This window comes from Mytilus galloprovincialis, chromosome 1 (assembly GCF_965363235.1).
Source record: "Mytilus galloprovincialis chromosome 1, xbMytGall1.hap1.1, whole genome shotgun sequence".
In the NCBI taxonomy this organism is placed as follows: Eukaryota; Metazoa; Mollusca; class Bivalvia; order Mytilida; family Mytilidae; genus Mytilus; species Mytilus galloprovincialis.
The window spans coordinates 43,790,720-43,816,060 of record NC_134838.1 but is presented as its reverse complement, the minus strand read 5'-3'; the positions used below and the strand labels follow the sequence as shown (position 1 = coordinate 43,816,060).

Genomic DNA, 25,341 nt, shown 5'->3' with positions numbered 1-25,341 from the left:
AGAGATGTTTCCTTGTGTCAAACATGGTTGCTTTATATATTAGCATTAGAAATTGTAATATAACTTTATGCACTGCCGCACTGGTCATTCATCTTTTGTCTTTGTATGCAACATGAGGGAGGGTAATTTATTATGTTCCTCATAATATCAAAAAAAACTGTTATTTCACTTTGGAAAAAAAATCACACCCTTCACAAAAAAAATATTTTTTTTCCCTTCCCAATTCTAAAACAAATTTTCACTTCCCATCTTTTACAATGTTTTCTTTAAAAAAAAAAATGAGAAAGAAAACAATTTGTTACAAAGAAATATTCATCTAGGCATCTTTCAGGTTTTTTTTACTCTCTGTCAACAGAATTTGTTTTAAAAAAAAAGCATTTATTTTTGTATGCTGAACCAGACTTTTAAAAACCTCTGTTACTAGACGAGATACATCATGGAAAACAATTTATACTCGATTAAAATACGAATTAGATTGCAGAATATTGTCTCATCTTCCCAAACAACTTTTCTGTTAAATAAAATAGCTATAAGATATAACAACACATGTTTTTATGAACCGCACTATTTTTAGACTCAGCTGTCAATTTTGTCAATATCCGGTTCTATTTTAAATGAAAGTGGACTTTCATTTTGTCGACCTACATACTGCAGTACAGCCTTTCAATGAAAAGAAATAAAATCCATAGCACAACAGACTCCTAAGAGTTTCTGAAACGATGATAAAATATTCTGATTAATTGGTAATGAAAGGTTGACTGTCAAACGGCAGCGAAAAATAATAATTTACAGTCGTGCAGCTGATGACGACAATCAAAGTCTCGATTTCAGGTTGTTTTACAAATATCCTTCTCACAACTCCAAAATATACGTACATACATTATTTTTGTACAAGTTAAACGACTTTCATGACTGCAGGTTAAGTTTTCTAAATGTTTCAACTCGAAATGAAACTCCTGACCACGATTGTCTATAGTTCCGCCATTTTGTTTTTCATGAGTTTTTTTTTTCTCAACAATCTTTGAAAAAACATATTTTGACAGCTATTTTATGCCTGATACTAAAATATCGAATGCATTTGGTGTTTATCATAACATCTATGGAGCAACTGTGCCAAGAAACATGTCTAAACGTTATTTTTACTGTTTGCACTGTGACCGTCTAAAAATAGAAATCTATGTATGCTTAAGGATACATTCAGCATCCACACCGGTGTTCCAAAAGGATACATTCGGCATGCGCACAGGGGCACCAAAAGGATACATTCGGTATGACATGGTTAAGTACTGGTGTAAAAAAGAAAAAAACAATATCCACACCATGAATATCAGATTTTGATTTTAGATAAAAATTCACAATTTAATGTTGCAGGGTTCAGATAAGACTTTCGATGTCACAGTGTATTAGTCTAGATTGAAGTTTTTGGATGGATTATTGTTTTTGCTCTTTGCTGTTTTTGATATTTTAAGGGTAATTTACAATAAATACATGTACTCGTATATTTTTTTTTACAGATAGCTTCTCCTACTATTTATTTGTCCATGTATATTTCAGAATGTCCCAATGGTCATCCGTATGTTGTAGGAGATGTAAGTATAGGAGTTTTTCTACCATGTACATTTACGGCACTTTCAGACTAGTATGATATTTATTTAAGATGTCTGTTTCATATTTTTCATTTCATTAAGTGATCATAAGTTGGGTAAGATAGTTGTGTAAACCTCTGTGTTTTAGCTATTGCAGCAAAATGGCCATTGTTATATTATAGTTCGTTTCTGTGTGTATTACATTTTAATGTTGTGTTGTTGTTCTCCTCTTATATTTGATGTGTTTCCCTCAGTTTTAGTTTGTAACCCCGATTTGTTTTTTTCTCAATCGATTTATGAGTTACGAACAGCGGTATACTACTGTTGCCTTTATTTAGAAAGAAATGTGACTAATTATATAAGAACTATACTGAAACTTAAGGAAATAGTCCTACATGTAATTTTGAAAGAACTTTGCATCCATTACATGTTCACAATTCAAGGATTTGATTAACACTTTTTGATGAGATGCAATGAGCTGGTAGCTTGAAGTAAATGAACTAATTCCCTAATAATTAATTGATGATTTTGCATCGACTTGGCCTTCAGGATTTTTAATGTAGCCATGCATTGTGAAGCAGTGGAATAAAACAACTGATTTTGCGTTTACATCCTTGACTCGCCATTAGTGCTCAAACTTAATTTGGTCCTCTTGTGCACTGCAGCTTTAATTTTTATGGCCCCACAACGAAGTTGTCGGTGCCATATAGTTTTACCATTGTCCGTTATTCCGTAATTCCAAAATTCCGTCATTCCGCAACAAACCATTGTACGGAGTTTTTTTTCTAAACGCCGTCAGATATTGAGCTGATTTTTGGTATGTGAGTTGACCATGATAAGTTACAGATCAAGATTAAGTTTCGTCCCGCTCTGCTCATTTTTGCCGAAATTACAGGCTTTTGACTTTGATAAATTGTTGAAAATCACAGTTATACAGACTTTTTTTCTAAACTCTTTCAGATGTTGGGCTGATTTTTTATATGTGAGTTAACCATGATGAGTTACAGATCAAGTTTAAGTTTTGTTCCACACCGTTCAATTTTGCCAAAATTAAGAGTTTACAACTTTGAAAATTGTTGAAAATCATAGCTATACAGACTTTTTTTCTATACGCCTCCACATTTTCAGCTGATTTTTGATATGCGAGACTTTTTGCCAAAATTAAGGGTTTACAACTTTGAAAATTGTTGAAAATCATAGCTATACAGACTTTTTTTTCTATAGGCCTCCACATTTTGAGCTGATTTGTGAGACTACCATCATGTTTGTGTCCACATGTGTTATTGAAATTGAAGATTTTTCAACTTTTTGAGACAGGGCTATTCATGTTGCTTTGACACATCTGGTTTTACTAATTGGCCTATCAAATGAATTACATGAAAAATTGTCAGGATTAATGATAGGTAGACTTGTCAAAAGATCTAAGGAAGGGAAAACATTTTGACATTGGTGGTACATAGTTCTTATTTAAATCTGATTGTAATAACAGTTTATTTTCTAATTCAAAACTGCTAGGCTAGTTTTAACTGAACTTGAAAGAATGGTCTAAGCAAAATCCAATGAAATTACTCATAACAACTGTTATTTGGTTGTGATTTAAAAAGATCAGGAGGCAAATTTAATTCTGATTGGCCAATTTAAAAAAAAACAACTTCTTGCATGAATTTACAAGGCTAATTATTTTTATACTTTACATGATAAATGAGTGTATGAACCTCTTTAAGTGTTTCTCATCAAGTTGGTCTAATGGCAAACATGTTAGCATTGTTATCAAATAGTAACCATTTGACTATATGAATGAAAATTTATATTTTCATCTACTTATCTGAACCACTAGGCCAGTTTGAAACAAATTTGGCAAGAATGATATTAGAAAGGAATTGATAATTGGGGGATCCTCTACAAGAGAGGCAAAATATATCAAGGAAATATTCAAAGTATGAGTTGAAAACAACTACTAAATTTCTCCTATTTTAAATTCATACATTGATACAGGCTCCTTAGAACCTCTATTCTGTAATCTGTTTATTAATTACATAATGGTTTTTGTTTTCATTGTTCACCATTATTTTTTCAGTGTGGAAGACCAACTTTTGAAACTAGATGTAGGGATTGTAAGGCAAGGATTGGTGGTCAAGGTCATGCACCTGTTGCAGGAAACGAACGAGATGAAGGGTATGATAATTACATTTTATGAAAAAAATATAATTAAGGTATTTAGCTGAAATAACCACACCTTTGAAATATATATATGAATATGTTCCTCTGCTTCCTAGATGACCAGAATAATTCAGTCTCTCCCTGTGATTGACTCTCCAACTTCCAAGAGCCTGAGCATATTTAATATATAATGAAAACTATCACAATACAAGGATTATGATCATCTCTTTCATGATGAGAGATGCAATCAACTGACAGCATAATGTTATGTTTATCCCAAGCTAATTCAAAATGATTGATTGACAATGTTTTACTTGTCCCCCAGGTTATATGGTAAGCCTCTGGAGCAGTGAAAATGTAACAACTGATTTACAGGTTACATCTTGCAAATAATTGATTCACCGTCAGTGCTCCAACCAGGCTAGTTTACTTGTAAACTTTGGCTTTATTTATTTTTTTCCTAACTGCAAGCAAAAATTATACAATTTTCTGGAAATTTATTTAGCCAAAATTATATGTGCACTTTTATACATAAATTGGTAATTTTTGAAATCTCAAGAAGAGATTTTATATGAATTTATAGGGTTAAATATACTTACCATGAAATTACATTTATATTATATAGAATATGTTTGCTTTCACAACATGTTCTCATCGCAATTAACTAGGTGATTAAAAATTACATCCATGAGATGTACTCACCTACGTCATAGTTCACCTGTGTAACATACACTAGCTTTAGTTTTAATTTGTCGTTTAATTGAATAATTTCAATTAAGTGAACAAAAAACTGAATTTATTCCAGGGGTGGTGGTGGATTGTGGTAAGTATATTTAACCCTATAAATTCATATAAAATCTCTTCTTGAGATTTCAAAAATTACCATTTTATATGAATTTGGTTAAATATACTTACCATGAAATTACATTTATATTATATAGAATATTTACTGATTAACAAGCAGTATTTCATTTGGTGGAGGATAAATTCTCTCACACACATACAATTTCAACATATAAAAAATTATGTGAAATTTTTTAAAAAGTAACTCCATTAAATTTTGTAAATACGGATATTAGTAAAAACCGAAATTACTGAATTTATTATACAATGAAGCTATGCTGCATAACTATATGTATCAATGGCAAACTTTGCAGATTGTATAAATACAAGTATGCAAAATTAATAGACTTGATGTAGAGTTGTCTCAATGGCACTCACATGTATATATACCCCATCTTTCTATATCTGATGAATAAATAATCTGCAGGTCAGTATAGAAATAATTATATTAAAGCTCCTTCATTATGAGCTAAATGTGTTGTAATATTTATGCAACAGTAAATAAGCATTTATTTCTGAATAGGTTGTTCTTGTTGCTTGTACAAATCGACAAGAACTAATCCAACCTTAATTTCATTACTTTCCACTTTGAAACTTAAGTTTATTTGGAAACATTATTACCTTTCTTTAACTTTCCATTGTTTTCTCTATGTTAATATAATAACAGATAATATATGATTGCTGTCATCTTTTGATAACCTGATCAATATCACATCTTTGGAAATAAATTCTTTTCTACTTAATTAAAGAATTATAATCAATTAAAATATACTTTGTAAATAGGTGTCCTTAATACAATCAAAGTTTATTAAAGACTCAAACCAAAGTTGTTTCATGATTATGCTAAATCTGGATTAATCTTTAAACTTTTTTAAAGTTATAGTCCCTGAGAATTTGCTTCTCTGCTAGATATACTACTTTTAATATTTTATAGATTTAGAATAAAATATTTTCATCAAGAGAAGTCTTGTACTATTGTATAATGACAATTCTCTAAACTGACTAAATTTAAAAAATCTGATAAAATTTCTATGAGTGGTAGAACCTTTGAATACAATGTCTACCATTTCAACCATGACCCATATTTTTTGTTTTGTATTGGACTACTCAAGTGTAAAAATACAGAAAAGGACAAATCAGTGGAAAAGTTTCAGTATACATGTTTCCATTGATATACTGCTTCCACAGAACATTTGGATGTTGAGCTGAATTAAAGCCAGGATTGTTGTCCTTATAAGTCCAAAAAGAATGCTAACAGATGATTTTCTCCAGCTATGAAAAATCTGTCTAAAATAAAATGTTTTGATATTTCTTATTAACATTTGACAACGGTTAACTTTCTAGAATATCTTGCCATGTACAGTTCCAAATTTAAAGAAAACAAAAATTTGACATAATGAACAACTCTTGTATATTGCTCTTGATAATTGTTTATATTAATTTCAGAAATTATTTCGCTATCAGAAATACTAAAATGCAACTTGTCAAATATAGATCTATAGTTGTATTTAAAGAAAAACACTTGTTTGGCAATATGGAAAACACTTGTACTAACTTGCAGTATCCTTCAGTGTTCTTAGTTATTTCAGAAATGGTTTCACTATCAAAAATGCTCATTTTATTTCTGTCTTGGTTCACCTCATCTGAATCCTATACATTCTGATATGATTCAATATATATCAACCAAACAGCTTTTGGTAGTATTTTGTGACTTCAACCCAGTCATTTGGTTAACTTAGTCACTCAGAAGAATTTTGCATTTGTCCCCAGATTTGGCAAAAACAAAATTAATGTGATTTAAATAATCACATCTTTCAAAACAAAATTGAATCAAAATTCAAAGTAATTGTTTAAAATAAACACATTTCAATTTTGTGTAGCATATTCTTGCATAAGATACTAACTCTATGCTATATATTTATATTATTCTGGCTGGTAATATGGAAATTGAAAAGTGAATAATTACCATCAATTCCGAGGTTAAAATCACATGCATTCGGAAAACCTTCCTGCATATAGATAATACACAACTTGACTTTGACCAGACTAGATTTTTGTAACTTTATGCTTATAATGAGCAAAAATAAAAAATAAACAGTGACATTTTAATATTTAGGTATAATATTAAGAAAATGTCTCGCATTTGATTTGATATAATCATGGAATTATCATACTATATTTTACTTCCATGTACTATTCTTAGACTATTGAAAGCTATTTGCTAACTATTAATCAGTCTTTTAAATAAATTGCTTTTCCTACATTTTGCTGTTAGATTAACTGCTTCTACACTGGTGCTAAAATTTGAGAACCAATTGAAATATATATATATTATATGTTTATATTGGTACATCATGTGTTACTCCAAAAAAAAAACTCTTCTTTTTTTTCTGCATCTCGTAAAGACTGACTAAATAAAAGGTTTATATAAAGAGCTGTATAATAGATAGTTTCAAATCTTGAGAACTACTTCAATTTCCTAGACCATGTCTAGCATTTTAAATAAATCCTGCATCCACAATGCTTTAAATCTTATTTATTTATTTACCAATATTTTACTAATTTTTTTTACAAGATCTAAATTAATGATAATCTTGTTTCTATAAATCAGCATATTTGAGTCCTCTATACTTCAGAATTCTGAATCAATATTTAACTCTAGGAAAAACAATGTGTAGCCATTGCATAAACTGTTGGGTTCTACCAGAGACATATAATACATATTATTATAAATATGTCTCTCAGGTTCTACCAATCTCACATTAAGAATAAAACAGACCCAATGAATGAATCCTTATAGCAGAAACTTGCCCATCTGTTGGCATTGCTTAGAAAACTTAAGATGTAAATTAAGGCATAATTTTCTATCTTAAAAAGAACATCCAAACTCCTTTTGATTTCATGATTGGAAGATATATGTATAATTTGACAGTGATTCCCATATAGTGAGGGTAAGATAGTCTCTTAAGTCTTACGTTATCACCTCTTTTTTGTGTACTCAAAACAAAACAGAATTAGTACATATTATATTTAATAAATGCATTGGCAATGTACACTCTGAATTATGTAATCAATATATAAGCCATTACCTTGAATGAGTCTTTGTGAAATGCATCATGGCATCCCCTAAACTCTTTATTCAATAGACAATCTAATGTTTACATAAAAACATATAAAAGCCTTTGTTTCCTTACTGCCGACAAAAACAAACAATTGGTTATAGCAGTTCATACTTATAATATTCATGTTCTTCTTGTCATAAGTAAACTGACCATGAAATTTAATATTAGTAAAAAGAGTTGTCACAAGCTATCAACTGTATTTAGAACAGTGCTCCATTCTTACTGTCTCCATGTCTGTTAGAGCATTGGAGAATTATTTATCAGTAAAAAAATAATTAAATATTTACAGCAATTTGCTGTTCTGGAAAAATATTTCAGGCTTCTAGAATTACTGTCCTGATTTAAACTGGACATATTTAAAAGAAGTATGTATTGGTATGCTTAAACTACAATCACATTTGAATTGTACTACGGTAGATAACAATGTATCATTTTAGTGTCTTTAATATCTGTCTTGACTATTTCCAGACACTTGTTCAATATATTTTCAATATGAGCAAATATGTTAATTGACTAAACTGTTGGTTCATCACAAAAAACAATGTGCAACCAAATATTAGCTATGCTTGTGTTGTTTTAAAATATAATAAAAGTAGACATAATGTTCCCTGGGTGGAAGGATGTCTAGAAAAGTCAGATAGACCTGGACTTAAATTCACTAGTCTGATTCTAATTTATTTTATTTGCAACAATCATCCACGTGCAATTCTATGCTCCATAAATATCAATGTGCAATCAATAAATAGTTATGATTTAATTTTATGTAAGATATCAAATCTGTATTTTATTAGAATGAATGCAACTTATAGATTCTAAATCATGCATGTTGTTCTAGTTCCTATGTTTCCTGTATGAAACATGTCAACATTAATCAAATAGACTTGGGCAAAATCCCTATTCTATTTTAAGTCTATAGTGATCCATTGAGCACGTTTTATTTTCAATAAATATGGTTTACGTTCCCTGAATGGAAGGTTAACCAAAAAAACATCATCAGTTGTGGGCAAAATCCCTATTCTGATTGTGATGTATTTATCAACTGTTAAAACAGTATCACTGTTGGTCTACGCTCCCTGTATGGAACGTTTTCCAAATAAAACAATCAGAAATGGGCAGATTCCCTTTTCTGATTGAAATTTATTGAACCAATTGAGGTTCTAGTCACAATAGTGGTATACGCTCCCATACGGACGTTATCCACATTAAAATAATCAGATCTGGTCAAAATACCTATTCTGATTTAATAGTTATGTGTTTACACAGTCTCGTGTACCAGGTGTACACGTAACAGACTGCAAATTGTAAACAATCGAACCAATTGAGGTTCTAGTGACAATAGTGGTATACGCTCCCATACGGACGTTTTCCACATGAAAAACAATCAGATCTGGTCAAAATACCAATTCTGATTTTTAAATAGTGATGTGTTTACACAGTCTCGTGTACAGACTGCAAATTGTAAACAATCGACTTTATCCAAACTTTACACTCGACCCGTTTCGTAGCATTGCTCTAATGCAGTGAAAAATCCGGTCAGCTGAGCGTGAAAAAAAAAAATAAACATCCGTTTAAAAATATATCTTTTTAAAAACGTAGCACTCACGTAACATGTCCGATTTTGACAGCTAAATTCTGCCTTTCCTCGGACCCGATTTAATGTTTGAAAATGGCGGCTAAACAAAGGTCATTTTCTATGTCGTCGTATTTCCAGACTCGTAAGCTGTAAAAATGACGAAAACGTGCATATCAGAAACTTGGCAGAAGCGCTGTATTCTGATTCACATTAAATTAATCGTATACCGATATTCCGAAAACAAATAATGTCTTTTATAAAACATAAGGATTTTCAACAGTAAACTGTTAAAAATCCTTGCCGACGAGAAACATGCGTTCTCTTGAACGCAAAAATTAAAACTAAAGCTAGTGTATGTTACACAGGTGAACTATGACGTAGGTGAGTACATCTCATGGATGTAATTTTTAATCACCTAGTTAATTGCGATGAGAACATGTTGTGAAAGCAAACATATTCTATATAATATAAATGTAATTTCATGGTAAGTATATTTAACCAAATTCATATAAAATTGATCATTGACAGGTTTGCCTATTAATGTTAACATCAATATTTACAGTGTTGACAGGACTTCAACAGGTCATATACTTGGTAGAGCAACAAACCTGGGACAGAAACTTACTTTTGTGCAGGACAGAAAAATAGATAGAATATCTGTTGCATTTATAAGGTTATTTACACATACTTCAATGTTCTTAGGAGCTAATAATAATGTCCAGGTTTGTATAGTTATAGAAATTCTACTTTCATTTTGTGTGACAGAAAGAATTGAAAATTTTAACATGTTTGCAAATAGTCCATATTGGGATTTGCATTCCAGAGTGGTTTTTATACGACCGCAAAATTTGAAAAATTTTTCGTCGTATATTGCTATCACGTTGGCGTCGGCGTCGTCGTCGTCGTCGTCGGCGTCGTCGTCGTCGTCGTCCTGCGTCCGAATACTTTTAGTTTTCGCACTCTAACTTTAGTAAAAGTGAATGGAAATCTATGAAATTTTAACACAAGGTTTATGACCACAAAAGGAAGGTTGGTATTGATTTTGGGAGTTTTGGTCCCAACATTTTAGGAATTAGGGGCCAAAAAGGGCCCAAATAAGCATTTTCTTGGTTTTCGCACTATAACTTTAGTTTAAGTTAATAGAAATCTATGAAATTTTGACACAAGGTTTATGACCACAAAAGAACGGTTGGGATTGATTTTGGGAGTTTTGGTTTCAACAGTTTAGGAATTAGGGGCCAAAAAAGGGCCCAAATAAGCATTATTCTTGGTTTTCGCACAATAACTTTAGTTTAAGTAAATAGAAATCAATGAAATTTAAACACAATGTTAATGACTACAAAAGGAAGGTTGGTATTGATTTTGGGAGTTTAGGTCCCAACAGTTTAGGAATTAGGGGCCAAAAAGGGACCCAAATAAGCATTTTTCTTGGTTTTCGCACCATAACGTTAGTATAAGTAAATAGAAATCTATGAAATTTAAACACAAGGTTTATGACCATAAAAGGAAGGTTGGTAATGATTTTGGGAGTTTTGGTCCCAACAGAATAAGGGGCCCAAAGGGTCCAAAATTAAACTTTGTTTGATTTCATCAAAATTGAATAATTGGGGTTCTTTGATATGCCGAATCTAACTGTCATGACTGTGTATGTAGATTCTTAACCTTTGGTCCCCTTTCCAAATTGGTCTACATTAAGGTCCAAAGGGTCCAAAATTAAACTTAGTTTGATTTTGACAAAAAATGAATCAGTTAGGTTCTTTGATATGCTGAATCTAAAAATGTACTTAGATTCTTGATTATTGGCCCAGTTTTCAAGTTGGTCCAAATCGGGGTCCAAAATTAAACTTTGTTTGATTTCATCAAAAATTGAATAAATGGGGTTCTTTGATATACCAAATCTAACTGTGTATGTAGATTCTTCCTTTTTGGTCCTGTTTTCAAATTGGTCTACACTAAAGTCCAAAGGGTCCAAAATTAAACTTAGTCTGATTTTAACAAAAATTGAAATCTTGGGGTTCTTTGATATGCTGAATCCAAAAATGTACTTAGATTTTTTATTATGGGCCCAGTTTTCAAGTTGGTCCAAATCAGGATCCAAAATTATTATATTAAGTATTGTGCAATAGCAAGTCTTTTCAATTGCACAGTATTGCGCAATGGCAAGAAATATCTAATTGCACAATATTGTGAAATAGCAAATTTTTTTTTAATTAGAGTTATCTTTCTTTGTCCAGAATAGTAAGCAAGAAATATCTAATTGCAAAATATTGTGCAATAGCAAGATTTTTTTTAATTGGAGTTATCTTTCTTTGTCCAGAATCAACTTAAATCTTTGTTATATACAATATACAATGTATATTCACTTTTTACTACCAACTGATAAATTAAAATAATCTTTACCATTCAGTGATAACAAGCAGTTTTTTTACATCTTAATATTTTATGATGTATTTAAATGAGTAGTTATTGTTGCAAACTCCATTAGAAATTTTAATTGAGATTAGTTTTGGAATAAGGGAAAGGGGAATGTGATTAAAAAAATTGGGTTCAATTTTTCTCATTTGAAATTTCATAAATAAAAAAGAAAATTTCTTCAAACATTTTTTTGAGAGGATTAATATTCAACAACATAGTGAATTGCTCTAAGAGAAAACAAAAAATTTTAAGTTCATTAGAACACATTCATTCTGTGTCAGAAACCTATGCTGTGTCAACTATTTATTCACAATCCAAATTTAGAGCTGAATCCAGCTTGAATGTTGTGTCCATACTTGCCCAGACTGTTCAGGGTTCAACCTCTGCGGTCGTATAAAGCTACGCCCTGCGGAGCATCTGGTTTGTTTTAATTTTGAATGTCCTTCAAGTCCACTATGCTAAAAAAAAAAACTCCTTAGTCGAAAATTTGAAGCACCAGCCAACAGCACCATTAGGACCACATGAAACAGGTTAGCATGGAAAAGTAGACATCAAAATTTAAAATAATCTGACCTGTTGCAGTAGTCTAAGTTTTATATTGTTATATAGATAATACTACAAAAACTCCAAAATCCCACAGGGAAAAAAACTTTATTTATAATCTTTACTGATGACAGCAAATTGAATGTGATTAAAAGGTTCAGCTGATTAGGTTATAGGTTATCTCCCTGTCATGTCATGTACCACCTTACAGGTCAAATCTTTTTATTCGTTCAAAAAAAGGATGAAACTTGTTGCATACTGCAAAGTAAATTGAGCAAATGTTCAACATAATTTAAAAAAAATATTCTGAAGCATCGAATAGAACAATCTTGAATATTATTTCTCAATTGTCAAAAGACTTTTTTGAAAAGATTTTAAATATAATGTTGGTCAATGATTCCATTGCACAAGTTTGCTAAAACATTCAATTGACAAAACATATTATGCCATAAATGTGGTTGAGGTTATCAAACAAAGTTTTTACGTTTAGGCAATTATCCAGACAATAAAACTGGACAAGAAACTGTCACCAAATGATGTGCTCCCTTTCATAAAGGAACATATTGCCTTAGATCTTCAGGCTTTGCAGAAAATACTTGGTAAAAGCAATGATGATGTATGTGTATTTGTACATTGTATATTGAAAAGCATTATGGACCAGCAAGTCCCTAATAATACAGGTAATTTTATATGTAAATATGTTGTTTGCATCAATTTTGATAATTTTATGGTAATAGTATTCATTGGTTTTACAGATATAGGTGACTATATTCAAACCAGTGTGACATGAAAATTGGTCTAATGTGTTTTTTGAATAAATATTCTTTCCTTTTTCGGTTAAAATATATTTCAATTTTGACGGAGTCAAAAAGCCAGACATAGGTATGCTGTTTCCTGCGGCGGCATCAACAATGTATTAGTTTATGATTAGGTCTAGTTTATTGGGAACCACTAGTAGTAAGTTAACAATAATTGGTATACAATTATATAAGCATTGGCATATCTCATTTCCATGGAGATTATTTCGCCCCTCCCCCTCAGTCATGGTCTATTGACTTTGAAACTTTTGCTTAGTTTTCATTTATTAGTTTGTGATTAGGTCCATTTATGAGGAACCACTAGTGGTAGGTCAATGATATTTGGTATGCAGTTGTATTAGCATTGGCACATCTCATTACCATGGAGATTATTTGTCCACGCTCTCTCAGTTATGGTTTATTGACTTTGAATATTTTGCTTAGTTTGCATGTATTAGTTTGTGTTAAGGTTTATTTAAAGGGAACTACTTATAAGTCAATATCATTTGGTATCATTGTATTAGCATTGACACATCTAATTTCCTTGGAGATTGTTTAGCCATGTACATTCAGTCATGGTTCCTTAACTTTTAAATATTTGCAGATCTTGCATTTAAAGTGTTGCTATTTTAATTTCAACATTTGCATTATCGAAGTTACCAAAACTCGAGACATATCTCTGTGATAACAGTTTATATTAAATATTATGCTCTTTTTTAGGAGAAAACATTCCACCTGACATGTGTCAACTGTCAAGTAAAGAAGGAAGATTGAAATGGGAAGAAAAATTTGCCTCAAAATATATTGCACCCCTCTTAAAGGTACAAGTAAAAATGTACATGTTATCTAGTAGTTTATTCAGATGTCAAACTGAAGATAACCTTCTGGTGAAATATTGCTTCTCACATATTTTTCATGAGGAGAATCATTAGATACCAAGGCCTTGTAAAATTAATCTTCTGATTTATGTGATGTTCAAAGGAGTGAAAAAAGGGCATAATTTTCAAAATATTTTTTTGGAATTAAAAGCAGTATAGGTTATTTTGATAGAGTTTGTTGATGTGTTAACTTGACCCTTTATTCCTAAACTTGACATACTTCATTTAGTTGTTTAAAGGTTTCTTCTCATTGATAACTTGGATGAGTTAAATTATCATAAAAAAATGAAATTGGAAACCATTTTTTCAGAAGGGGACGAAATATTTTGTATTATTTCTCTTCACTGTATAACACCTTCATTTCTAGTCAGATACTCTTCAAAATTTGTTAAGGTTTTTTACTCATTAAAACCTGTGATAAAAATGATTATTTAATAATTTTGTAATGTTGGCTATATTTGGGGAGGGATGGAGGGAAAAATATCCCATCATTAGTAATGTGTGGGATATGGGGCACGTTACATAGAAGACTAAAGCTTATTTCATTGCAATTGACATAAAGAAAACATTATTGTATTATCCAACAAGACATTCACCTCGTCTTCCTTTATCTATGTTCCTCAAATAATGTATCTAGAATACTTTTTTGTGTACTTTTTTTTGCCCCGAAAAAATCTTGGGAGTGATGAGTTGATTTTTCTGAGTGCTTTTCAAATCTGTCAGATACTATACTTCCTGTTATGCTTTACATTTATTTACAAATAGGGTTTGTTTGCTGAACACTACAGCATGTGCATTCCTTGTTGAAAAAATGTGTAAATAGTGCTGATACATGTATCAGTAATGTATTATGTATTGTGTTTTTTGTTCAACAGGATTTGGACAGAATATTGCAGACTTATAATAAGATTATATTGAAAGATAAAAGACTTGGTAAGGATTGTGCCTTATTGTTCAATGTAAAAAGCTATCATGTAATATCAATCGGAAAAAAAGATATAATTATTGCTTGAATAATTAAGCAAATCAATTACAAATCCCAAAAAGTTATATAGTGGGATAATGTAAAAAAAAAAAAAATGATTTCAGTTTAAAGTGATTGAAATGTATCCCAATAAAGAGACATCAAAGGGACAACCAAAAAATTTAAGGTGTCTGCTGATGAATACTTTAGATGAGTTTGATAATCAGAAATCAGTCGTGAAATGCAGACAATACACTGAGAAAAAAGACGAGACTTGACACCTGTTGTGTAACTTTTGACTTGTTTAGAGATTCTTATATTTTGAGGGTGAGGAACATTCTAATTGCTTGAATCCTTGAGGCCATTTAAAATTGTGAAACTTTTAAAATGTTACCTTATCCAAGCATCATTTATGATGTGAAGGATAAGGTGCATTATATGAAGAAGCCAAAGGGCTTCGAGGGTTAATAAGTGAACCTTTACTTTATGTCAAGGCCGCACACCTTTTTTCACAGCTGAGTGATTTTTTGTCTGACCACTACTATATAAGCCCGTGCAGAGTAGTGACCATCCTCTTTTTTAAAAAACCAAGCCCCTATGGGCATTTATTGGTCTTAATATTTATTTTTGGGATGGGCGTATTACTGATTATATAATTTGGGAGGGTACATATTAACCCTCGAAGCCCTTTGGCTTCTTCATATAATGCACCTTATCCTTCACATCATAAATGATGCTTGGATAAGGTAACATTATATATCATAATCCTGGGCTTGCTCAGGTTAATAAGTGAACTCTTTGTAGCTCCAATAAATGCAACTTCCAAAATAGAATAAGAAATAAATGGAAATTAATAACCAACTGATCTCATGAACAATACCAGTAAAAAACTTGAACAGAGATATAAACAAAGAAATTCACCAAATATAGATATCCAACACAAAACTAATCTGAAAATCAGATCATTATGACAATCTTTTGTTTAAGACAGACAAGTCTTTGCTCTAAAGTCTTTATTCCACATACTTTTAAATTTCATCAAATACCAATATAGTCTTTTTAGACCCAGTATAAAGCAAATCTTTCACCTAAAAATTCTTGTAACAACGCAGAAAAAATTAAAATATATGATTAATTCTTTTAATCTTGTTGTCTATCAATATGCATCACACAATATAATTGGAAAACAATAATTATGTCCATCACTAGATTATAAATCTTTAGTATGTCCATACACGCAACGCGATATCATCTCAAATGTCCAGTCACTATTCACTATTAAGAATCAACATCTGGAATAATGGTTCCTCCATCTCCAATCTGTTAGTTCCTTAGACAGTACATCTCCTGATGCAGAAAAACCCTGGAACTGTATCTCTAAGTCATTGTCAGCATCAACATGATCAGGCTGTAAAAGTATGATTAAACACTGAATGAACATAATTTGAATTTGTATTGTCTACCTCAATATCCTTACAGTAAAACTTTTTGAAGGTCTGAGCTGATGCCCAATTTGCTGTTTTCAGGATATCATTTAATGATATACCTGCTCTTTTAGCTGCAGAAGAGGATGCAGATCTGTATAAATGAGCTTTAAATTTCAACACATTTATGCCTGCATTAGACAGTACCAATTTTAACCATCTGGCAATTGAACAGCTTGTTACAGCTTTTAAAGTTCTGAATGAAATAAACAATTTACTACTTTTTCTCAAGTCTTTAGTTCGGTGAATATAATGTTTTAAAGTTTCAACAGGACAAATTTCTTTTTTTCTGAAAGACAGGAATAATAACATCTTGTCCTATGTTTTTAGGTCGTGTCGTCTTTAATAAAGTTGTGACACGAAATATAAGTGATGTGCCTGTACTGAGAACAGAGTTTAAATTGAGACTTGCAAGTGTTTGAGATCTTTGAGCAGATGCTAGAGCAATTAAAGCAACACATTTTAGAGTTAACAATTTTTAAATCCAAATCCTGTAACGGGTACAGAGATTCTAAATAGCTCAATACTTTGCCAACATCCCAAGTAAACAAATATCTTGGTCTTGGTGGTCTAAGATTAAACACACCTTTCAAAAATCTTTGAATATAACTGTTATTTTCAAAAGATAAGTTACCCAATAAAGTCAGTGTCTGACATATTGCTGATTTGTGACTATTTATACAGCTATAAGATCGTCCTTTTTGAAACAACATGGACAGATAATCTAAAAGTAACTTTACAGATGGAGAAGTGGGACTAGTTTGTCTTGAATTACACCACAAAACCCAGCTTTTCCAAGAGTATTCATACTGAACATTGGTTGACTTTCTCCAAGATTTAAGAAAGATTTTTGTAGTTTTGTCTGAAAAACCTTGATTAAGGAGATGTTTCCTGAAACAAGACAGGCGATAAGAAACATTTTTCTTGTGTTCATTGTATGACCTTGATTGTTGTGTGCTAGAGTTAGCAAGTTTGACAAATGAGGCAATTTTACAGGAAAATCTATTAATGCTTTCAATAACTTTAGATACCATAACTGTGTTGTCCATACAGGGACGATTAAAATTGCCCTGCTTACCTGATCGTCTTCTATCTTTTGAAGTACTCTGCTGATTTGACTGAAAGGAGGAAATATATAAGGATATAATTTATGCCATGAAAATGAAAAAGCATCAGTTGCATAAGCATCAGGATCTGGAAACCAGCTTACAAAATTATTCAATTGTTTATTTAGCCTTGAGGCAAACAAATCTGTATCTGGGATGAAAAAATGTTTGGTTACTTCATTAAAAACTGATTCATTGAGTTTCCACTCTGAAGTGTCATTAAAATTTCTTGATAAATTATCTGGTATAATATTTTCTTTCCCTGGAATATGAACAGCAGATAGTAAAACTTTGTTTTTTATACACCAATGCCATATTTGTTTTGTTATTTCTAATAAAGGTAAAACTGGTCCTCCTTGATTATTTATGTAGTTTACAGCAGTGGAACTATCAGATTTTACACAAATGTGTGTTCTTCTATGTGACAGCAAAGTGATATTATGCTAAAATAGATAGCTTTTAATTCTAGAATATTAATGTGTAAACACTGTTCCTCCAAACTCCAATGACCTTGAGTTTGCTTTTCATGAAAAACAGCTCCCCAACCATTGAGGGAGGCATCTGTATGTAAATAATAACTTGGGGAATCATTTCTAATAGGTCTCCCATTAACTGTTTTAACATTTTCTAACCACCAAACTATTTCCGATTCGCCTTCTACTATTATGTTCAAAAATGAATTGAAATTGTTATTTGATGCATGTAAAGCTTGTGTTTTGTCCAAATTCAAATATCTTTGAAACAAGTGAGCATATTGCACTGCATAATGTGCAGATGAATAAAGTCCTGTTAATTGTGCTAGACTTCTAATTGATACTTTGTGAGCTTTAAGCATTTTCTTTGACAGTTCAATTATTTTCTGTACTTTCTCCTCTGGTAAAAATACCTTAAATAGTACTGAATCTATAATATATCCCAAAAATATAATTCTATTGGTTGGAATAAAAACTGATTTTTAACCGGATTTTTGTGACAAAAATGTCGGTTATTGATTTGGGGATGCTCGGCGGGAGGCCGGGCGGTCAGGCAGTCCGGCAGTCGGGCAGTCAGGCGGCCGGGCGGTCGGGCGGGCGGCAATCAAATGTTGTCCGTGCATTAACTCATGAACCGTTCGACCAAAGCTTTTAAAATTTTAATATGTTGTTACTGACAACTAAATGAAGGTCAAGTTCAATAATGGCGATTTTGACTTTTACCGTTCAGGAGTTATGGTTCTTGAAAGATTGAAAAATGGAGTTTTCAGTCGTGTCCGTGCATTTACGCATGAACTGTTCTACCAAAGCTTCCCAAATTTTAATATGTTGTTACTGATGACAAAATGGAGGTCAAGTTAAATGATGACGATTTTGACTTTTACCGTTCAGGAGTTATGGTTCTTGAAAGATTGAAAAATGGAGTTTCCAGTCATGTCCGTGCATTTACGCATGAACTGTTCAACCAAAGCTTCCCAAATTTTAATATGTTGTTACTGATGACAAAATGGAGGTCAAGTTCAATAATGACGATTTTTACTTTTACTGTTCAGGAGTTATGGTTTTTGAAAGATTGAAAAATGGAGTTTCCAGTCGTGTCCGTGCATTTATGCATGAACTGTTCTACCAAAGCTTCCCAAATTTTAATATGTTGTAACTGATGACAAAATAGAAGTCAAGTTCAATAATGCCGATTTTGACCTTTACCGTTCAGGAGTTATGGTTCTTGAAAGATTGAAAAATGGTGTTTCCAGTCGTGTCCGTGCATTTTATCATGAACCATTCAACCAAAGCTTTTGAAATTTTTATATGTTGTTACTGATGACAAAATAGAGGTCAAGTTCAATAATGACGATTTTGACTTTTACCGTTCAGGCGTTATGGTTCTTGAAAGATTGTAAAATGGTGTTTCCATTCACGTTGTTGCATTTACTCATGAACATTCAATCTAAGATTTCAAATTTTAATATGTTGATACTGATAACAAAATGGAGGTCAAATTTGATATTGACGATTTTCACTTTCACCATTCATCAGTAATGGTTCTTGTGATATTGCCAGGACACAAATAAATATTAATAAATCCGGTTTGCTGTCGTTGTGACAGCCTCTTGTTCAATATTGATGTCAAACCCAACTGACTCTATAAAGGTTTTAACCCTTTCTGTATTTTGGATTGCCACATCAAAGTTTTCTGCTTGCAAAAGGGAATCATCAATGTAAAAATATGAATCAATACCCATGCTCCGAATATGTGAAAAAATTACTTTCAGAATTTTTGTAAATACTCTTGGAGCAGAAGCAATACCGAATGGTAGACATTGAAATTCAAATAATTTTTCATTCCATATGAATTTTAGATATTTTCTGTCTGATTCATAGATTGAATTGGAAAAATATGCATCTGTCAAATCCAAAGATGTAAAAAAGCTATTTTTAGAAATTCCTTTTAAAATCAAATCTAGCGTTTCTTGTTTAAAATGGTGATAGCTTATAAATTGATTCAATGGTTTCAAATAGATGACTGGCCTAAATTTTCCATTTTTCTTTTTTACTAGAAATATATTTGAAATAAACTGTTCTGATTCATCAAAAGATTCCTTGATAGCACCTTTCTCAAGCATATCAACTATTTCTTTGTCAATAAGGGCCTTTTCCTTATTGTTAAATTTTATAGGAACAGGAATTTTTTCCTGAATTGGCTTTTCATCAAATTCTATCTTATATCCCTTAATTGTAGAAATAATCCAATTGTCTTTTGTTAAATATTTCCAATTTGAAATAAATTTTTTCAGTTTACCTGACTTTCTTTTAGTATTTATACTTTTATTTCTCACCTTTAAAATCTTCTTTTCTGATTGAAGGTGTTGGGTCTGTTTCCTCTCAATTGACCCCGTGGACTCTGATAACTTTGTCTTGGCTGATAGCCACTTCTGCCTAAAAAACGGCTTCTTCCCCTGAAACTTCCTCTGTAATTTGAATTTCTACCATAGCTACTAGTAATGTTCTTGTTTATTTTGTTAATTTCATTGATATCTTTCAATCGCTTGCCAACTTCATCTCCAAAAAGGTTAGAACCTACATCTTCATTGCGATTGCAAAGCTGGTGATATTTCTTGTCTATGTGTGGCTTTAAAGACATCCGTCTTTTAATTGAAAGCTCAAAGTGAGTATTGCTTAAAATTGCCAAAGCTTTAGAAATGTTTTCTCTCATTAATTTTACATCTGGAGTTTTTGATTTCAAAATTTCAGCCACTCTTATCAATGGTACCATACCACAACCCAGCGATTTTTGTATAGTTTGCAGATTCAAATCAGCAGTTTTAGCTTTTCTTTCAAGGAATTGCCATATCTCAGCATTAACTGGGGGTGCTACCAGACTTTTACAATTTACCGGTATCTTCATTTCTCTCGTCATTACTGACACATCTGATTTCTTCTTACAAATATTGTCAAAAACTTTTGCCAATGATGGGCTTACCTCTTCATCATATTTTTCATCGTCTTCAAATATTTTAGGTAATTCATAGTCAAATTCGTCATCAGAAACTACAACCTGAGGTTCATTCTCTTCGTCAGAAAAGATATTGTAGTGGGTGTCAATCACCTGCTCATCAGATTCATTCTCAGAAAATTCCATGTTATTGTCAATATTACTGCTTGACTTTTCATTATTTTGACTCAATGTAGATACAAGAGTATCTGACAAACCTTTAAATAGAGTTTTAAGCAACTCTGACTGGTCAAGCTGATTCTTTGCAGCATTTTTCTTTACTGTGCCTGTGCGAGGTTTCGTAGCCTTCGTAACTTTACCACGTTTTTTGACCGGACTTACTGTTATTCCGCTCCCTGATGGCAACTCATTGTCCATCTCAATCACCTGCCTCTTAGGTGTCTTTTGCTTACTGGCTAAAGCCTTGCCTTTTGTAGAGCTTGTACTCTTCTTACCTTTTTCAGTCTGTTGTTGTTTTTGTTTTTGTGTTACTGCCATTTGGATGTCCTCGGCAATTAATATTTGTGCTTCCGGGTTATCGAACTCCGGGTCATTAATGTTCTCGGAATTAATGTTTCCAGAAAATGAAGCATCAACTTCTTCGTCTGACGCAAATAATTTTAATATTTCATCGTCATTGTCACTTTCACTGTCGCTTAAACGCGATGTACAGCACGACATAACTTCTGTATATAAACAGCTGACAGATTCTGCCAAGTTTTGAAATTTATTTTCAATATTTCCGATTCGGATAAGTTATTTTACAACAGAGTCTGTTGCAAAACTTTTATTTCGTGTACTAAATCGAGTCGACTTGACCATGTGCGGCCTTTTAAAATAAAGAGGATGGTCACTACTCTGCACGGGCTTATATAGTAGTGGTCAGACAAAAAATCACTCAGCTGTGAAAAAAGGCGTGCAGCCTTGACATAAAGTAAAGGTTCACTTATTAACCTGAGCAAGCCCAGGATTATGATATATAATATGTTTGATTTGATGCTTATGCATTTCTGCCAGTTTCTACATTTCCATAGTAAAAGATTATATTTATAACCCAATTCCCTTCAAAAGGTTTAAGGATGGTCTATTTTTACTTTTGAATATCTCAATAAATCTGACATTTTGCTAGGCTTACATTTAAATTTTTTGACAAACACAAATTACTTTTGTCCATATTCCTTTAAAACTTGCATCACACATAAAATAATTTTTAGTTCTTTTATTTCAAATATATTGAATATATTCATTAGAATCTACATATTTCATAAATAAAATCCATACTTTTTTTTACACAATGAATTAAAAAAAAAATGAAAGCATATTACTCCAAAACTACCGCACAGATCCTTGTTCTTTTTCATAATTATAATGTATTCTACATAATCAATTGCTTTTTCAGGGTCAGATCGATTGCTTCAATTACTGTATGAAACAGATACACAAACAGAAAGAGTGAACATCAGAAATTTATATAGTGTTCCTGCAGTATGGCGTTACAGAGCTCATGTTTCTGTGGATCATTTAACACAGATGCTAAATGCAAGTCAACACAAATGCCCACTGTTACGGATCTTCCTTGAAGAGGTATTAAGATGATATGAATGTATTGAATAATGATGTTCTTTGTTACTAAAAGTGCTTAACCTTTGGAAACTGACTTATTCAATTAATTTTATGAGAGATTCTTAAGAATAAATAATATGTCAACATATTGAACTTACTTGTTCCATGGCAATAAGTTAACATGTACAGAATCAATCAATTCTATAAATTAAGGGCATACAATACAGTTACAGGGGAGGTAATGATGTTGCTAACGTAAAATGTTATTTTCGCGATGTCAAACTGTGACATATAGGGAAAAGATTCATATTTCGACTGATTTTCATCATTCAAACTGATTTAATTTGAAAACGAGTGCATGGACCCCTATTTTTTAAAACGAAATTTTGTTTCATTTTGCAGGGAGATTATGTGAACCAAATTTTATAAAACTGTAAATAGTGCATTTTTTTTAATTTTGATAAATCTACAGCAAAATATGACGTTTTTTTCTCAATTCATGACCATTTGATAAATATGAGTTATTTCTGAATAAAAAATGCATAAATGTTTAGGATACTTATAAAAAACAGAAATTACAAACTATCTAAAAAAAAACAATTTGTGTTTATCTTTTAAAACAAAAAAGTTATGTCTTTCTTTTGAAAAGGAAAATACGGCCACAAATCGGAATTTTGAGCAAATATACAAAATTTCGACCTCATTTAACTTAAAAAGTAGCACATGAAGGTATATTTTTTATTACATATTTGATTTAATCAGGCAAAAAATAGCCTATATGGAAATTTTCATCAAACTGTAAATACAGGATCAAAACTGTATCGTATGCCCTTAAAGAGTTCAAAGTGACTGGTGAAATATTTTTAGCATCCATCTACACATATACATATATTGTAAATTACAGAACTTTTAATTCTAAATGGCTATCATATTTTTCACTTCAAGGAATTGTAATAACATTTTGAATGATTTTTTGCAGGAACCATTTCTCAGAGTCTTGAGATGTGTACCAAGCATTCTAAAACTTCAAAGAATATTGATACAGAAGTACAACAGAAAGTTTGACAAATCTGAGGGATCTTTACAAATTTTCTTGATACAAGACGATTTGGAACATGGTACCATACTTTAATTAGGGAACTTATAATTTGCAATGGTATTATTATCCTCAAGGTACAACAGAATCAGATTTCAAAAGGACAATATGAAAAACTAAATCAAGATTTCATATAATGTTCATCATAGGAATGTTTTATATTAAATTCTTGATGTATCTGAATTCAAATTTATAGACCTCATAACAATTTGATAAAATGTCTCAGGTTCTTAAGTGTCATACCTACAAAACGAAGTTGCAGAGTGTATGTATTATGTCTTTGTCCAATAGTGTACAAGCATAATATTTTGAACCTTATGCCACACTCTATTTTTTATATGCCTGTTTACGGGACGTATTATGGTAGACCCTTGTATGCCGGTTGTCTTTTCAGGCCGTCTGTCTGTTTGTCGTCAACATGTCAGACAATAACTTAAAAAAGCTTGATCCAATTTGCATTTGTTTATATCCATTTGTATGATCTCCCTTTTGATTTTTATAAATATTAGATTTTTCTTTTCCAAGTTATGGTTTTATTTTCATTCAAAAAGATGGAATTTTCTTGCTTTTGGACAATAACTCAAAATCACTTCCACCAATTTTCTAGAAACTTTGGTGAATTTTTTATTTCTATTGATGTGAGCACTCTTGATATTTTTGAATTTCAGATTTTAAGAGTACAATTAAGTTTCCGAGTAGGTTTTATTTATAAATAAACAGATGTGAAGTTTTATGCAATAATCATAAATAGTTTCTGAGATACGGTGCGACATGTGAAACCCCCCCTTTTATTACAAAAAACTCAATAACTCTTAAAAAAAAATTTGAATCATCACCAAAATGTTTACAGATCTTTTGATCAATATAACTAAGAAGTGTGTAGTTTTAAGCAATGATCATCAATTATTTTTGAGATACAGCACGACATGTGAAACCCTCCCCCCCCTTTTTTTTTAACAAAAAACTCAATAACTCAAAAATAAAATTTTAAATCATCACCAAAAAGTATACAGATCTTTAGATTAATTTAACTAAGAAGTGTGTAAAGTTTTCAGCAACATTCATAAATCATTTTTGAGATACGGCGCGACATGTGAAAAAACATACCCCTGTTTTAGTTACAAAGTCCCGTAACTCAATCTTATTTTCACCAAAAAGTATACAGATTGTTTGACCATTAGAAAGAACTATGTCAAGTTTCATGAAATTTGGATAAGTTGTTCTCAAGTTACTGTGCGACATGTGGACGCTGGACAGACAAACAGACGGATAGACAAACATACATAGTGGGAGATATTATGGACATAATTGTGCAAATCGTGATACAAGCATGAAACTTGGTATAAAGGTTGACTAAATTATACTAATAAAAAATCCGCTGCTGGCCAGAAAAAAATCAATTTTTCAAGATGGCCACCACACATTTTGAAAATGGTGTCATTACAAATTGGCAATAATTCGTTAATCATTTGAAAGGTGTGTTATATTTAAAATCCAGTGTTAGAATGGATAAAAAGTAAATGACAGTTCCTAAATTACGACTAGACAATACATTAATGACACTAAAGGTGACTTCCGGTTTCAAAACACCGTCAAAAAAGTCAAAAATTTCAAATTTTATACTTTCAAGCATTTCACAAGGGATGTAAATTCTTGAAAAATGTGTTATAGGTATAGTCCAATATAAGTTATGATAAAACGTTAAAAACAGTTCCTAAGTACGACAAAACAACACATAAATGAAGA

The 25,341-nt window shown here is 31.5% G+C and overlaps 2 protein-coding genes across 2 annotated transcripts in view; one reads left to right on the top strand and one right to left on the bottom strand.

The window, feature by feature from the left end:
- The window catches only part of LOC143060974 (E3 ubiquitin-protein ligase rnf213-alpha-like), a 170,144-nt gene that overhangs the window by 123,298 nt on the left and 21,505 nt on the right, over positions 1 to 25,341 (top strand). Inside the window, exons 74-81 of the mRNA XM_076233657.1 lie at positions 1,555 to 1,589; positions 3,664 to 3,761; positions 9,847 to 10,006; positions 12,733 to 12,922; positions 13,760 to 13,860; positions 14,793 to 14,850; positions 22,336 to 22,520; positions 23,479 to 23,617. Coding sequence (XP_076089772.1) covers positions 1,555 to 1,589; positions 3,664 to 3,761; positions 9,847 to 10,006; positions 12,733 to 12,922; positions 13,760 to 13,860; positions 14,793 to 14,850; positions 22,336 to 22,520; positions 23,479 to 23,617 — 966 coding nt within the window. The remainder of the gene's footprint in view (positions 1 to 1,554; positions 1,590 to 3,663; positions 3,762 to 9,846; positions 10,007 to 12,732; positions 12,923 to 13,759; positions 13,861 to 14,792; positions 14,851 to 22,335; positions 22,521 to 23,478; positions 23,618 to 25,341) is intronic.
- LOC143075363 (uncharacterized) lies at positions 16,008 to 21,493 on the bottom strand. The gene is made up of 3 exons (XM_076250759.1): positions 20,281 to 21,493; positions 17,444 to 17,483; positions 16,008 to 16,289 (listed from the first exon to the last, which is right to left on the bottom strand). The coding sequence occupies exon 1, from the start codon at positions 21,432 to 21,434 to the stop codon at positions 20,283 to 20,285; it is 1,152 nt and encodes a 383-aa protein (XP_076106874.1). The 5' UTR covers positions 21,435 to 21,493; the 3' UTR covers positions 16,008 to 16,289; positions 17,444 to 17,483; positions 20,281 to 20,282.

Excerpts from the sequence above, each read along its gene's own strand:
- LOC143075363 (XM_076250759.1), bottom strand. The coding sequence starts at position 21,434 with ATGGCAGTAACACAAAAACAAAAACAACAACAGACTGAAAAAGGTAAG.